The following is a 13,477-nucleotide window of genomic DNA, read 5'->3' as shown; positions in this document are numbered from 1 at the left end:
GAGTGAAGTTAAGTCAAAAAGAGAAAAACAAATGCCGTATGCTAACACATATTTATGGAATCTAAAAAAGAAAAAAAAGTGGTTCTGAAGAACCTAGGGGCAGGACAGGAATAAAGACACAGATGTAGAGAATGGACTTGAGGACACAGGGAGGCGGAAGGGTAAGCTGGGACGAAGTGAGAGAGTGGCATGGACATATATACACTACCAAATGTAAAATAGATAGCTAGTGGGAAGCAGCCGCATAGCACAGGGAGATCAGCTCAGTGCTTTGTGACCACCTAGAGGGATGGGATAAGGAGGGTGGGAGGGAGACGCAAGAGGGAGGGGATGTGGAGATATATGTATACGTATAGCTGATTCACTTTGTTATACAGCAGAAACTAACACACCGTTGTAAAGCAATTATACTCCAATAAAGTTGTTTAAAAAAAAGTGAATGAATGAATGAGAGAGAGAGATTAGTCTTAACTGTTCAACAGGGGATGTTAGACACTACTTGTTGAACATTTAGAGCCATTGCAACTTCCAGAGTGGGGAAATAAATGTCTAATGGACACTTAAGGGGAATCAGAACAGCATTCACTGTGGGTCAGAGGTTGGTGGTTCTGGGAGGGAGACCCACCAAGGAGCCATTGCAGACAGGGCCAAATGAGAGACGCTAGGGTCCTGAACTCAGATGATGACCTCAAGAGTGAACAAGAAAGGTCAAACCCAAGAAATCCCAGGGAGGCTGGTCCGTATGGTCTGAAGGAGGGATAGATTTGAAGGAAACGAAGAGCTTGGTCTTAGACCTCCTGAATTGGAGATGTAAATAAAACAACCAGGTGGGGCTACCTTGTGGGCCCCTCAACATCTTGGCCCAGGGATTGAAAGAGAAAGAGGACAGGATGAGAGATACCGTGAATACCTGAAACACAGGCCCCCACATCCTGAACCCACACCTATGGCAGACATCACTAATCAATCCCCATTCTCAGACTCCTCAAATTCAACTCCAGGTAACCCCTGCTAATCAATCACAGTTGACTTGCAAGATGAAACTTATTTGTGGCCCCTGTCCTAGGGGTGGCAAGGGGAGCCTTCAGATCGGACCACTCTCTGAAAGCCAGAATAGAAGAAGAAAGGGGCTGATGAAGGAGCAGAGGTGGGAACAGGGAGGCCTCGAAGTTAAGGTTGGGTGTAAACCACCTGAGGTCCAGGTCAGAACCATGTATCTTCCGTCTGTAAGAAAGACTTTAAAGGCTTACAGAGTTTAAACACTTAAACTCTTTTTTTTTTTAACATCTTTATTGGAGTATAATTGCTTTACAATGGTGTGTTAGTTTTCGCTGTATAACAAAGGGAATCAGCTATACGTATACATATATCCCCATATCCCCTCCCTCTTGCGTCTCCCTCCCACCCTCCCTATCCCACCCCTCTAGGTGGTCACAGAGCACCGAGCTGATCTCCCTGTGCTATGTGGCTGCTTCCCACTGGCTGTGTTTTACGTTTGGTAGTGTATAGATGTCCATGCCACTCTCTCACTTCGTCCCAGCTTACCCTTCCCCCTCCCTCATGTCCATTCTCTACGTCTGCATCTTTATTCCTGTCCTGCCCCAGGTTCGTCAGAACTTTTTTTTTTTTTTAGTTTCCATATATATGTGTTAGCATACGGTATTTGTTTTTCTCTTTCTGACTTACTTCACTCTGTATGACAGTCTTTAGGTCCATCCACCTCACTACAGATAACTCAGTTTTGTTTCTTTTTATGGCTGAGTAATATTCCATTGTATATATGTGCCACATCTTCTTTATCCATTCATCTGTCGATGGACACGTAGGTTGCTTCCATGTCCTGGCTATTGTAAATAGAGCTGTAATGAACATTGTGGTACCTGAGTCTTTGAATTATGGTTTTCTCAGGGTATATGCCCAGTAGTGGGATTGCTGGGTCGTGTGGTAGTTCTATCTTTATAAACACTTAAACTCTTTAAGAGTTTTTTTTTTAAGGAACCCTTTTTTAAGCAAAATCACCGAGCTATTATTATTCATTCATTCCAATTAGTGAAAAATAATCCATTCTTATGAAGAATAATATTCTGAGGGTACAGTTTGATAACTTTCTTGAGAAGCCTAACTCTTCTCAAGTGACTTCAGTTTTATCGTTCGGTGAAGACTTTAGGAGTGTGCTTTTCTCCTACTGTGGGCTCTGTGGCCTGCCAGCCATTCATGCCACGCCTGTTTCATGAGCACTTACTATGTTCTGGGCTCTATTCGAAGTAACAGGACAGTCTCCACCATGGAGCTTACAGCCTGGCAAACTAGGGCAAGAGCTGGCCTCAGAGCCATCTATGGCTTCACCGGTGACTGGCCCCGGCGACCCTTCCTCCTTCACAGCCAGCTTAACAGCTAGAAAAAAGAGAGAGTGTTCTGTCACCTTCCAGTTATCAAGAAAGCATCACAGTCGACCTGCCAGCATCCCTGCCCCCAACCTGGCAGGAGCAGGGGCATGGCTGGTCAGCAGAGTAACCGTCTCTCCACCCCCCAGAGGAGGGTGGACTCACCTCCCAGCAGGACCAGCATCGCAGGGCTGGCCGGGGACCTGTGGGCCCTCAAGCCTCACAAGAACCAGGTTCCTAAAAGCAGGCACACAACACTTCTCTAGCGCTCAGAGTTAGCAAAACTACAGAAACAGCTTGCTAAAGGAAGCGCACGCTCCCAGAGCAACACACCTCTAAATAAAACACTTCAGAGAGAATGTGGCAGGTTTCTAGAGAGAGACATCACTGGGTTTTACCACTAATCAGGAGATGGATGTGGTGACGACCATGTCTGCTCCAGTTGGAGTCCCTGAGTGTGTTTTCCCGGCGGTCCCCGTGCTCTTGGTATTAGCGTGAGCCTGGGTCAATGAAGCATCTTTATCAAGCCCCATGCTGCACCCACCGCCATGCCAGGCCCTTGAGTGAGGGGACGGGAAGTACCCTGCCCCTGAAATGAAAGCAGTGCTGACCCTTCTCTGTTGCACAGGCAGCGACAGAGGTGGCCTTTGTCAAGTTACTGGAGAGACACACAAAACACTTAAACCACAAAAGAACGCCCAGCAGTGTGCAGCGAAGCATCAACATCAGTGATAGATTCCTGGCGCAAATGCTCAGCTGGTCCCGAAAGAGCCTGTGTCACAGAGCACAGCCTACATCGTAGAACAGCAGGGGAATGGGGTCTTGGCATCTCGAGACCTGGGTTCTAGTCCCGGTTACGCTGCTAATGGCTTCATGCGCTCGAATGAGTCACTTCACCTCCCCAAGCCTCAGTTTCCTCCTCCATGGAGTGTCCAAAGGCTATTGGCTTCTGTAGTTGAAGCCCTTTAACCTGTATATTTAGGGGATAATTCTCAATGCACACACTATACTAAGCACTCTATGCCAGGCATTGCCTCACATAACCCTCTCATCAGCCTCTGAGGTCTGCAGGATCTCCCCTTTTTATAGCCCAAGAGGCCCAGAGAAGGTGAGTGACTTGTCGCAGGTCACACAGCTGTGGAAAGTGGTACAGCCGGAGCCATGGTTAGTTGTTGGAGGCTGTGACCACACAGTTCTAAGCCCAGAGGACCCAAATTAGGTGCATATCTCACCTGCCCCCGGAAGATTATGAGGCCATGTATGGCGACAGCACTACACAGTTAGGCCCCCAGGTGGGTGTAGCAAAGCCAGGGAGGGTGGGAAGTGGCATTTCTGCTCACCAGTGTGCGACTGGTGCTTGGTGGGATGCTGGTGCAGGGAGGTGCACAGTCACAGTTTACTGAATGAATAAATGAATGAACGAACAAACGAAGGAGGCCGCACACAGACTAGTTCAGAACAGGACTCAAGCCAGCTTCCCTGGGTTCAGTTCTAGCTCTGTCGCTTCCTAGTTGTGTGTAAAATGGGATGATAATGGTATCTCCTGCAGGGAGCCACTTGGAGGATTAAATGAGTTTGTATATGTGAACGCGGTTAGCACAGAACCTGGCACGGAGTAAACACTAAGTGTTGCCTGTGATGATGGTGAGAACAAGGGATTTAACCAGAGGGTTGCGTATCTGTGTTGTGATTGAGCATTAGAGCTATTGGCCCAAGTGTTTTCACAGCCAATGATTCCCCCTCCCTTCTTCTCCCCCTTTCTTGCTCCCTCCCCCTCTCTCTCCCCTCCCTCTGTTTTTCCTCCACAAGCACACAGTGAGTGTTTCCTGTGTGCCAGCCATAACCAAGGACACACAATGAAATGACACAGGTCTTGCCTTTCAGGAGCTCAAAATTAAGTAATCCCAGGAGTCAGTTAAAATACCACTTAATACAGCCATAAAAAGAAACGAGATTGAGTTATTTGTAATGAGGTGGATGGACACAGAGTCTGTCATACAGAGCGAAGTAAGTCAGAAAGAGAAAAACAAATACCATATGCTAACACATATATATGGAATCTTAAAAAAAAAAAGGTTCTGAAGAACCTAGGGTCAGGACAGGAATAAAGACGCAGACATAGAGTGTGGACTTGGGGACACGAGGAGGGGAAGGGGTGGGCTGGGACGGGGTGAGAGAGTGGCATGGACATATATATATACACTACCAAATGTAAAATAGATAGCCAGTGGGAAGCAGCCGCATAGCACGGGAGATCAGCTCGGTGCTTTGTGTCCATCTAGAGGGATGGGATAGGGAGGGTGGGAGGGAGGGTGACGCAAGAGGGAGAGGATATGGGGATATATGTATATGTATAGCTGATTCACAGTGTTAGATAGCAGAGGCTGGCACACCCTGGTAAAGCAATCATACTCCAATAAAGATGTTAAAAAGACAAACAAAAAATAAATAATAAAATACAGAGTACAAAATGTTCAGCCTTAAGGGTACAAATAGCATGGTTTCAGAAAAGGGATAAATTACAATAAAAATATAGAACTGTCAAAAAAAATACCACTTAATAACTTCCGTGGGGGCTGAGCAGTGTAGAGGGGCCACTAGATCAGAGCGGGACCAGTCAGGGTGGCTTCCTGAGGAAGGCAGTGACCCATCCCAGGAGGCGGCGGGCCAGCAGAGCAGCGAGGCAGGCAAACGGCCAGGCGGAGAGAGCGCAGGCGCACTGGAGCTAGAGCAAGAGGAGATAAGAGGTTTTCCACCAAAGTGACATCATCGGTGGGACACCCTGTGCCCGGTGTGCCTCCGCACAGGGCAGGCTCACGCCCTCCCCCGGTTGGCAGCACCTCCGCTGAGTGCGGGGACACAGGCTGACCCAGCAGCCTTAGAAGGCCCCTCAGTTAACGGTTTTATGAATGGATGATACAGTTACAAGACAAGTGTGCAGGAGGATCTCGGAATTTTTGAGCAAGCAGAGCCCTCACAGGGCTAATCCCAGCCCCTCCGTTGAGAGGAAGCAGAGGCCCAGCGAGGTCACACGGCCAGAGGTGGGAGGAAAATCAAGGTGGGACGCCAGATCCCTGGCTTTCTCACGTGCTCACTCCCCGCCGGCCTGTCTTTGTTTGGGTTCCCCAAAAGCGGTGTGAGTCGAGGATGGGGTGCAGGTGGTGTGTTTGGGAATCATCTCAGGAGTGAGAGAGCAAGGAGAGGAAAGCAGGGAAGAGAGAAATGCCGATGGGAGGTGAGCTGGTCACTGCTGCGGGCAGTGGGGGCTCAGCCCCGCTGGACCTTTGCAGGGAGTGTGTGGGATGCATTTCAGAATTGTCCCTCTAAGGGTGCAAGCCTGGGTCATCTGATTCCCGGCTCCCGCTGGGTGTGGTCTGGGTAACTGCCGGCACTTCTGGGCCCCCTGCTTGGGGACACCCAGTGAACACCCAGCTACAGGAAGAGCCCTGAAGCAGAAGACAAATTCGGGGGGCACATGGGGGTATGGCCGTTGTGCTCCAGAGCTGCCTACCACGGCTGCAGCTTGGAGTCACAGAGGACCAAGGGGCTGTGGCCCTGGACACAAAAACAAATGTCGCAGCTCCTTAGCAGATAATAATAGTACCAGTAGTGATTTCCATTCATCAGGGTATTTCCCTGCACCAGGTGTAATGCTGCGTGCATTACGTGAGTCCCCCGAGGAAGTAGGTACCAATTATCCCCGTCGCACAGATGAGGAAACCAAGGTCCATAACTGTTGATGTAAATAACTTGGTTAAGGCCATATAGCTAGAAAGTGACAAAGCCAGAATTCAAACTCAGGTCTACCTGATTCCACAGACCTCCTTAAGCCTCCAGCCATATAGCCTTTCAGGTGCTCAGAACCTGCCAGGTGACCCAAGTGCAAGGGGCATGTCAGGGTTCAAGGCTCTGAAACGTTCCTCTTCAAAGGAGGGAGAGTGCAGCTGTGGCTGGCCCAGAGTGCGGATCCCTGAGCTCTCAAGGATTCGCCTTGGGGAGAGTCACTTTCTCCCCTCTCTGTGCCTCAGTTTCCTCATCTGTAAAATGGGGCTATTCCTGATGCCTTTCCAGCCTCCCTCATGAGGATCAGCCCGGCTGGAAGAGCTTGCAATGGTTACATACGGTGAAGAGACCCAGGTTCATGTTCTGGGGGTCATGATACAGTGGTTCAGACATAGACTCTAGATTCAGACAGATTTGGAGTTGCCCTCCAGAGGAGAGGTTTCTTGACATCCCCATGCCTCAGTGTCCCCATCTGTAAGATGGGGATAACAAAATGCCGTCACAGGGAAAACATGAGTATCATCACTGTTTTGAGGTTTAGGTATGCGAACTCAGGTTGGTCCCTAAACCTCTGTGAACCACAGTTTCCTCATCTGCAACGTGGACCTCTTAATACACCCTCTGCAGAGTCGAGAGGCTCAAACAAGATCAGGGATGAGGGCCCATTTCCTAAAATTTTTTCAAGGGAGTTACTCTCTGCTTTCTGGGGTCTTCATGGGTAAAAACTGTCACGCCACCATCCTTCTCCCTTGCTCCCGGCTCTCCCATCCCCCCCAGAATTCTTTCATCCTGAGAGAGACTCTATTTCTAAGAGATGCCTCCTGGTCCTCTATAAAGCTGCCTTTTTGAAGAGTAGGAGAAACTACTATCACAGAAACGAAGGCCTCTCCTTTCCTGATGTTTATGTCAGATACTGGATCTCACCAACAGTTTCCCCCAGTAACTTCAGGTACCTCCCTAAGTGTGAGGGATACCACAGGGTGAGGCTGAGGCTGGACATGTGTGTTTCCCCAACAAGTCCTTTTGTGGAGATCTGGTTGGAGGCTTCTCCATCCCTCTCATCAACAAGAAGGACAGAGGAGACCACCGCCTTGGACACAGGAGGAGACCCTGAGTATCTCCCCTGCCCCCCAGCCCCGGCCTCAGCCTGAAAATACCTCAGAGCAGACATTGCTTTGGAGTTAAGTATTGCACCCTCCTCACCTCCTTTCTTCCTATGCACCTGTTTATTGAACAGCTAGTGTGTATCAGACCAAGACAGATGCAGTCCCTGCCCTCATGGTGCTTAATAGTCAGCAGGAGAGTCCAACACTAAGAAAAAACAATTACATTATTAATTATTAAAATTAAAATGAAAGAGATTTTCAGTGAGGTATGAGAGCATTCAAAAAGGGGTCCGACCTGGGCAGGGAGAGAGACAGGTTCAACTGAGTTAGATGCAAATGAGGGGAAGAGGATTCCAGGCAGAGGGAACAGCACATGCAAAGGCTCTGAGGCAGGAGGGCACTGTGTTGAAGCCGTACTACAGAGGCTGGTGGCACTGGAGTATAGTGGTGGGGAGGGGATGATAAGACTTCAGAAGAAAGCAGGGACCACACTGTACAGGGCCTTCCAGATCTGGGCAAGGAGAATGGATTTTCTCTGTGCAGTGAAGCCCCTGGAGCATTTCCAGCAAGGATCTGACATTCACACAGTGCACTTTATGCTTTTAAACCATCCGTCTGCCCACTAGGTGGAGAATGGATTGAGGGTAACAGTAGGGACATGGCTACGACTAATATGCAGGTAGTGAAGGAGAGTGGTTGGATCTGAGTTAAGTATTTCTTTGGGCGGAGGTACACACAGGTACTAAGTGTTGAAGCCAAGATTTTAACCCAGAAATATTTGTCTCCAAGTTCATGTCTAAAGGTTACATGGAAAAAAACATGTATTTTCTTACAGTACATATTGATTTCCCCCTTTAAATTAAACTTTGAATCATTCAAATAAAACATGAGTACATTCTCCTGGTTAAAATCAAAATGTTTCAGTCAAAGCTAGAGTCCCAACCACTGCAACCAATCAGAGTGCCCTTTTCCTCCCCAGAGGTTCCACTGTCATGGGTTTGGAGCAGATCCTTACAGACATTTTGCTACATATTTACATATACATGTACCCACAGAAAATATAAATTATGGTTTTCCTGAGTTTTCTGTTTTACATAAATGGAATCAAACTATACACATTGCTCTGCAACTTGATTTTTTCACTCAGTTTGTACTATGTTAGTACATATAAATGGATTGCATTTTTAAAAATTGTTACATAGTATTTTATGGACTGGATGCACCCCAGTTGATTTAGCCCACTCACTTTCCAAAGACAGAAATGCATTTTTCTATAAATGTTGTAGCTTTTGAAGGGCTTATGGGGGGTTTTTTCTTTCAAAATATAAGGCTTTTATTTATGCTAATGGAGGAACCTACACCACAGCGACAACAGAAATATTTAGCAACACCCAGCCTGGTGACTAAATTTTCCCGTTTTCTTCAGGTGCTTGGCATCCCTGGGAGCTAGCTCTTGTCTATTGCCAAGTCTCTGTTTATAGCCAAAGGCTGTCTCGAGAACAAGGAGAACAGTGGAGTTGTTAGCTTTTGGGTCCTGGGCCCTAAAATAGGCATCCTGGCACAATGTAGAAATAGTACAGCTGTGGAGCCTCAGAGACCTGGGTTCAAATCCCAGCTTTAGCTGTGTGACCCTGAGCAAGTCACCTTACCTCTCTGAGCCTCAATTTTTCCATCCATGAAATGGAGTTTAGAATTGCCATCTTATAGAATGGCCAGGAGAAGTGAATGCAAGCCACATGTAAAGCGATGATCACCTAAGAGCACGTATGTGTGCATTTAGTGCCCCACTGTCTGCGGCCCCAACATAGTGGAGGGAAAGGGGTGGCGGGGGCGGGGGGAGGAGGGGGGTGTAGGTCTTGCATCTCTAAAGGGTCACTCAAGGTCCCAGAACAGTGAAAAGACGAATACTCTGCCCCTGCTGGCAATGCCGTATGGGGGTGGCATATGAGTTCAAAGGGATTTTCTGCCCAGATTCTGGGCACCTACTGTGTGCCAGGCATTTCCCATATTGCACGGCCTTTCACCTTCTCCCCAGCAGGCAGAGCAGAGGGTTGTCCCTCTGCCCCAGTTTGCAGGTGAGGCAACTGAGGTTCTGAGAGAAGGGGTGCCACTTGCCCAAAGTCTCAGTTAGTGGCAGGTTGAGACTGGAATTTGGTCCCTCTGTTTCTGAAAGCTGCCCTGAGGCTGCAGGCAGCTGCTCTGCAGAGCGCCCCCTCCTGGAAAGATAGGGAAGCTCCTCTCATGATGACATCTCAGATGTCTGCATTCAACCATCAAGAACCCTTTGCAGGAGGAGAGAAAAATGGCTCTTCTGGCCTCCCTTTTTCCAAGGAGATGAGATAAAGGCTACTCAGAGGTCACCTCAGGACAGTCTGAATCAAATCTCTTAAATGAGGTTGACAGAGAGGGTATGAAATGTCCATGCTTTTGTGTGTGCAATAAGGCTTAGTTTTTTAAAGCTCACTCACTTCTCATTTGAGCAAGATGAGAAGCCCCTCCCTTGGTGAAAAGGGCCTGGGCCAGGAGTCAGGAGTCCAGCCCCAGCTCTGCAGCTGAATCACTGTATCTGGGCCAAGTCATTTCCCCATTTCTGGGCCTCAGTTTTCCTGCCTGTCAAGTGGGAGAGTGAGACTGGCTGACCACAGGACTTGTCCTACTCCAACAATGGGAGAACCGTGGGGGAGGGGATGGGGGGTGCTTTAGGGGTAGGGTTGCTAGATTTAACAACGTGAAATACAGGATATCCAGTGAAATTTGAATTGAGGTAAAAAATAATTTTTATTAGTATGTCCCCAGTATTATAGGGGACATAACTTATACTAAAAAATTATTTGCTGTTTATCTGAAATTCAGATTTAACTGGTCATCCTGTATTTTATCGGGCAGCCCTATTCAGGGCCTTCACCTCCACTGGACCGCCTCCCCCCCCCCACCGCCCGTTTCTTTGATACAGATAATTTACGTCTTCACAGCTTCTAGATGAAGTCCTGGCCACCCACCTTCCAACCAGGTCCTCACCGCCCACTGCCACCCTCCTGCCAGTGCCCACTTTCCTGCCTACATAGACATTCTAGAGCCATGGGCTGACAGGTCTCATGGGTCTAGGAATTCCTACAGCGGAGATAGGGGTGGAAACTCAGCCAGACTAGGGGACTTAAATCAGTGGAGACATTTATGTCCACGTGTGTCACGACGGCTAGAGGGACACAGTGTCTGGCTGCTCACAAGCGGCTGGTCCCACTCTGTGCCACGTCCACACGTGTGCACATAAACTAGCAGTGCTGCATCCACGTGTTATCGAGAAAACTGTCTTTGGATATAAGGCATCAGAGCTACCAGTCCCCGGCCTTCCGCCAAGCCCATCCTTCATGTCACGTGTGGGGAAACTGAGGTCCAGAGGGAAGTGGCTTGTCTGCAGTCCCATGGCCTTCCCCTGTGCCTGTCCTCAGCTTGACCGCCCTCCTCCCCACCTTATTGGGGGGAAGTCTTCCTGCAGTCTTCTGCCTCCAGGAGGTCGTGATTAATTACTCCACCTCCTAAGACTGGACAATAATAACCCGATATCCTCACCTGGTGCCTGGCATAGCACTAGGCACCTTACACGGACAGCCTGCCAAAGCCTCGTCCTGCCCCTGTGAGGTAGGCCCGGCCGTTGCCCACATTTTACAGAAGGGGAAACTGAGGCACTGGTAAGTCACTCCAAGTTGGGATTTGAGCCCATGACATCTGACTCCCAGCCCCACCCGAGTTCTTGGTGCTTGGTCTCAAACTAGCCACCTACGGGCTAAATCCAGTTTACGGATATGTTGTGTTTGGCCCTGGAATGTTTTTAATGGGGAAATTTTACATCAAATTCCAGGTGTCCAGTTTGTCTTAGAAGACCAGAGAGTCTACCACACTGGGCCCACAGTCCCCCACAGGAGATGAGAAATATCCCCTTTAGAAGGGCTGAGATTCTTCACTTTGCCCCAGTCCCCATCACTCCCTGTTGCCTCCCACCCACCTACTTCACTCATTCACAAAACCTGCCCGACCCCACAGCTATTCTCATTTGCAGCTCCTGCCCTGTGCTCTGACCCAGGACCCAGGATCTCAATGTTAGGCCTGTGAACAACCGGATGACAGAACCTCTAAGCCATGGCTAGACCCCCTGACCTGGAGGGCACCCATATTTTCTACTGGTCACACTACTGGTAGACTCCAGAACATTTGAATCACAGACACTCAGGAGATTCAAAGACTCATCTCTCCTTGAATCAATCAGGAGGAGCCCAGGAGGTGGGCTGGTCCCACTGTCACCAAACTTCTTAGTGAAACCTTCATTTACTCCAAACCTTATGAGGAGCCCCAAAATGTGAACAGACCCCAGCAAGATCACTTCAGGGCCTGTAGACCTTGAAATCCCTGGGCTCCTCAGGGTCCGTACATTCTATTGAGCTCTCCTGTTTTCATGATGGGGAAACTGAGGCTCAGAGGAAGGAACTGGCTGACCAAAGGCATAGCTAACTGCTGTAACAGGCCACCTTTGACTGTGCCTAGCCCCTTCCTCAGAGGCCCACCACCCTCTCAAATTCTCCCTTCTTCCCCTCATCAAAACCCGCTCCCAGGAAAAAGCCTGAAGCTCGTTCACACTATGGTGTCCAGAACCAACGATGGCCTCCCCTCCCAGGGAGTCTAAAGGAGTTGGAGCTTTTAGGTAAAGGGAAGCATTTCAGACATTGTCTGTGGGTAGAACTGGGCAAAGGAAGGAAGACAAGGACCTCCCTGCAGTCCCTGAATCATGCTACATCGTGCCTGCCTGCTCTGGGTGTGGAGCTCCCAGGTATGAAGCACAACATTTCCATGTGCTTCGAACAGGGCTGGCCTGGGTTCTCAGGTCCCAGGAGCGGCGTCAAGGCCACCTCTGGGTCTCTTGAAGGCCTTGGTCTCTTCCTCTATGAAATGGGCATAACTTAGCTCGGGCTCCTCCCTCCCGTGCACAGGCAGGACAGCGGATCTCCAGTGCTTACCTGCACTGCTAGGCAAGGCAGGTGTGGGGTTTCTTTGGGAACGAGCCGCCCCCGGCTCTCCCAGGAGGTCTCGCCAGCCCGGCTCTGGGCGGCGGTAGGTGGGTGTCTCATGGTCGGCATCAGCACCTAGAAACCCAGACAGGAGGCGGCATGGCCACGTCCTGTACCCCTGAGCCGTAGACTGCGGGACTCCCAGGACCGCTGAGCTCCTGCATCCCGGAGTGTGGGGCTTTTCCCTTCTCGGGACACTCCCCAGCCTTCACACCGGCCGGGCCTGCAGCAGCGAGAGAAGCACGGGTTGAATGAATAACTGGATGAATGAGCGAATGAACGACAGACTATTGGAGTTCTAGAAGCTGCGATGTGATAGCTTATCTATGATAGTAGATATTAGACCACGAGGCCCCAAAACTGTAACAGCAGAATGTTCCAGTCCTCCCACCCCAGCACGCTAGTGTCTCTGTTCAGGAGACCCTCTGGGCCAAAGCGAACACTGGGCGCCGGGCTCCTGGTGGGTGCCTGCCAGCCCCCTGCCTCATTTTTGCCTCTCTCCCCTTCTCTCCTCCCTCCACCGTGTGGATGATTCCCAGAACGTGTGTGTGTCTCCTGGGCCCCCAGGCCAACCTCTCTGCACTCTGTCCGCAGGTTTGCCGGGTACCGCTCCAGACCTGGAAAAGAGAAAGCAGATTTTTGGGCAAAACTTTATACCTCCAAAGAAGCCAAAAACCTTCCTGCAGCTCGTTTGGGAGGCACTGCAAGACGTGACGCTGATCATCCTGGAGATCGCGGCCATCATCTCCCTGGGGCTATCCTTCTACCACCCGCCCGGTGAAAACAACGAAGGTAAGACAGGGCCTGGGACCCCTGCTGCCCACCCGACAACATGCGTGCCTGGCCACACAGGAGGGCACTAAGAGCTTGCGGCCATGGCTCCCTCCGGGTGAGGAAACCAAGGCCCAAGGGGCAGGGCCTCACCCACAGCTAGTGGGTGGCTGAGCCCGACCCCAGGCGGAGAGTGCCCGGCCCCCATTCTCCCATGTGTGAAATGCAGAGGTTGGACCAACAACGGTCATGTTAGAGTGAGTGTTTATTGAGCACTTACAGGGTGCCGAGCTCTGGGCTGAGAGGCTGTCCTAACAACCCCATGAGGTAGGGTCCATGATTATGCCCATCTTAAAGATGAGGAAACCAAGGC

At 49.9% G+C, this 13,477-nt stretch overlaps 1 protein-coding gene across 3 annotated transcripts in view; it reads left to right on the top strand.

The window, feature by feature from the left end:
• The window catches only part of ATP2B2 (ATPase plasma membrane Ca2+ transporting 2), a 346,709-nt gene that overhangs the window by 253,292 nt on the left and 79,940 nt on the right, over positions 1 to 13,477 (top strand). For all 3 annotated transcript variants that reach the window (XM_060023054.1, XM_060023055.1, XM_060023053.1), the window contains one exon: positions 12,928 to 13,125. In XM_060023054.1, the coding sequence (XP_059879037.1) occupies positions 12,928 to 13,125 (198 nt within the window). The remainder of the gene's footprint in view (positions 1 to 12,927; positions 13,126 to 13,477) is intronic.

Source organism: Delphinus delphis, chromosome 10 (genome assembly GCF_949987515.2).
Source record: "Delphinus delphis chromosome 10, mDelDel1.2, whole genome shotgun sequence".
Classification (NCBI taxonomy): domain Eukaryota; kingdom Metazoa; phylum Chordata; class Mammalia; order Artiodactyla; family Delphinidae; genus Delphinus; species Delphinus delphis.
Note: the sequence above shows the minus strand (reverse complement) of the source record. Positions and strands in the feature narration are given on the sequence as shown.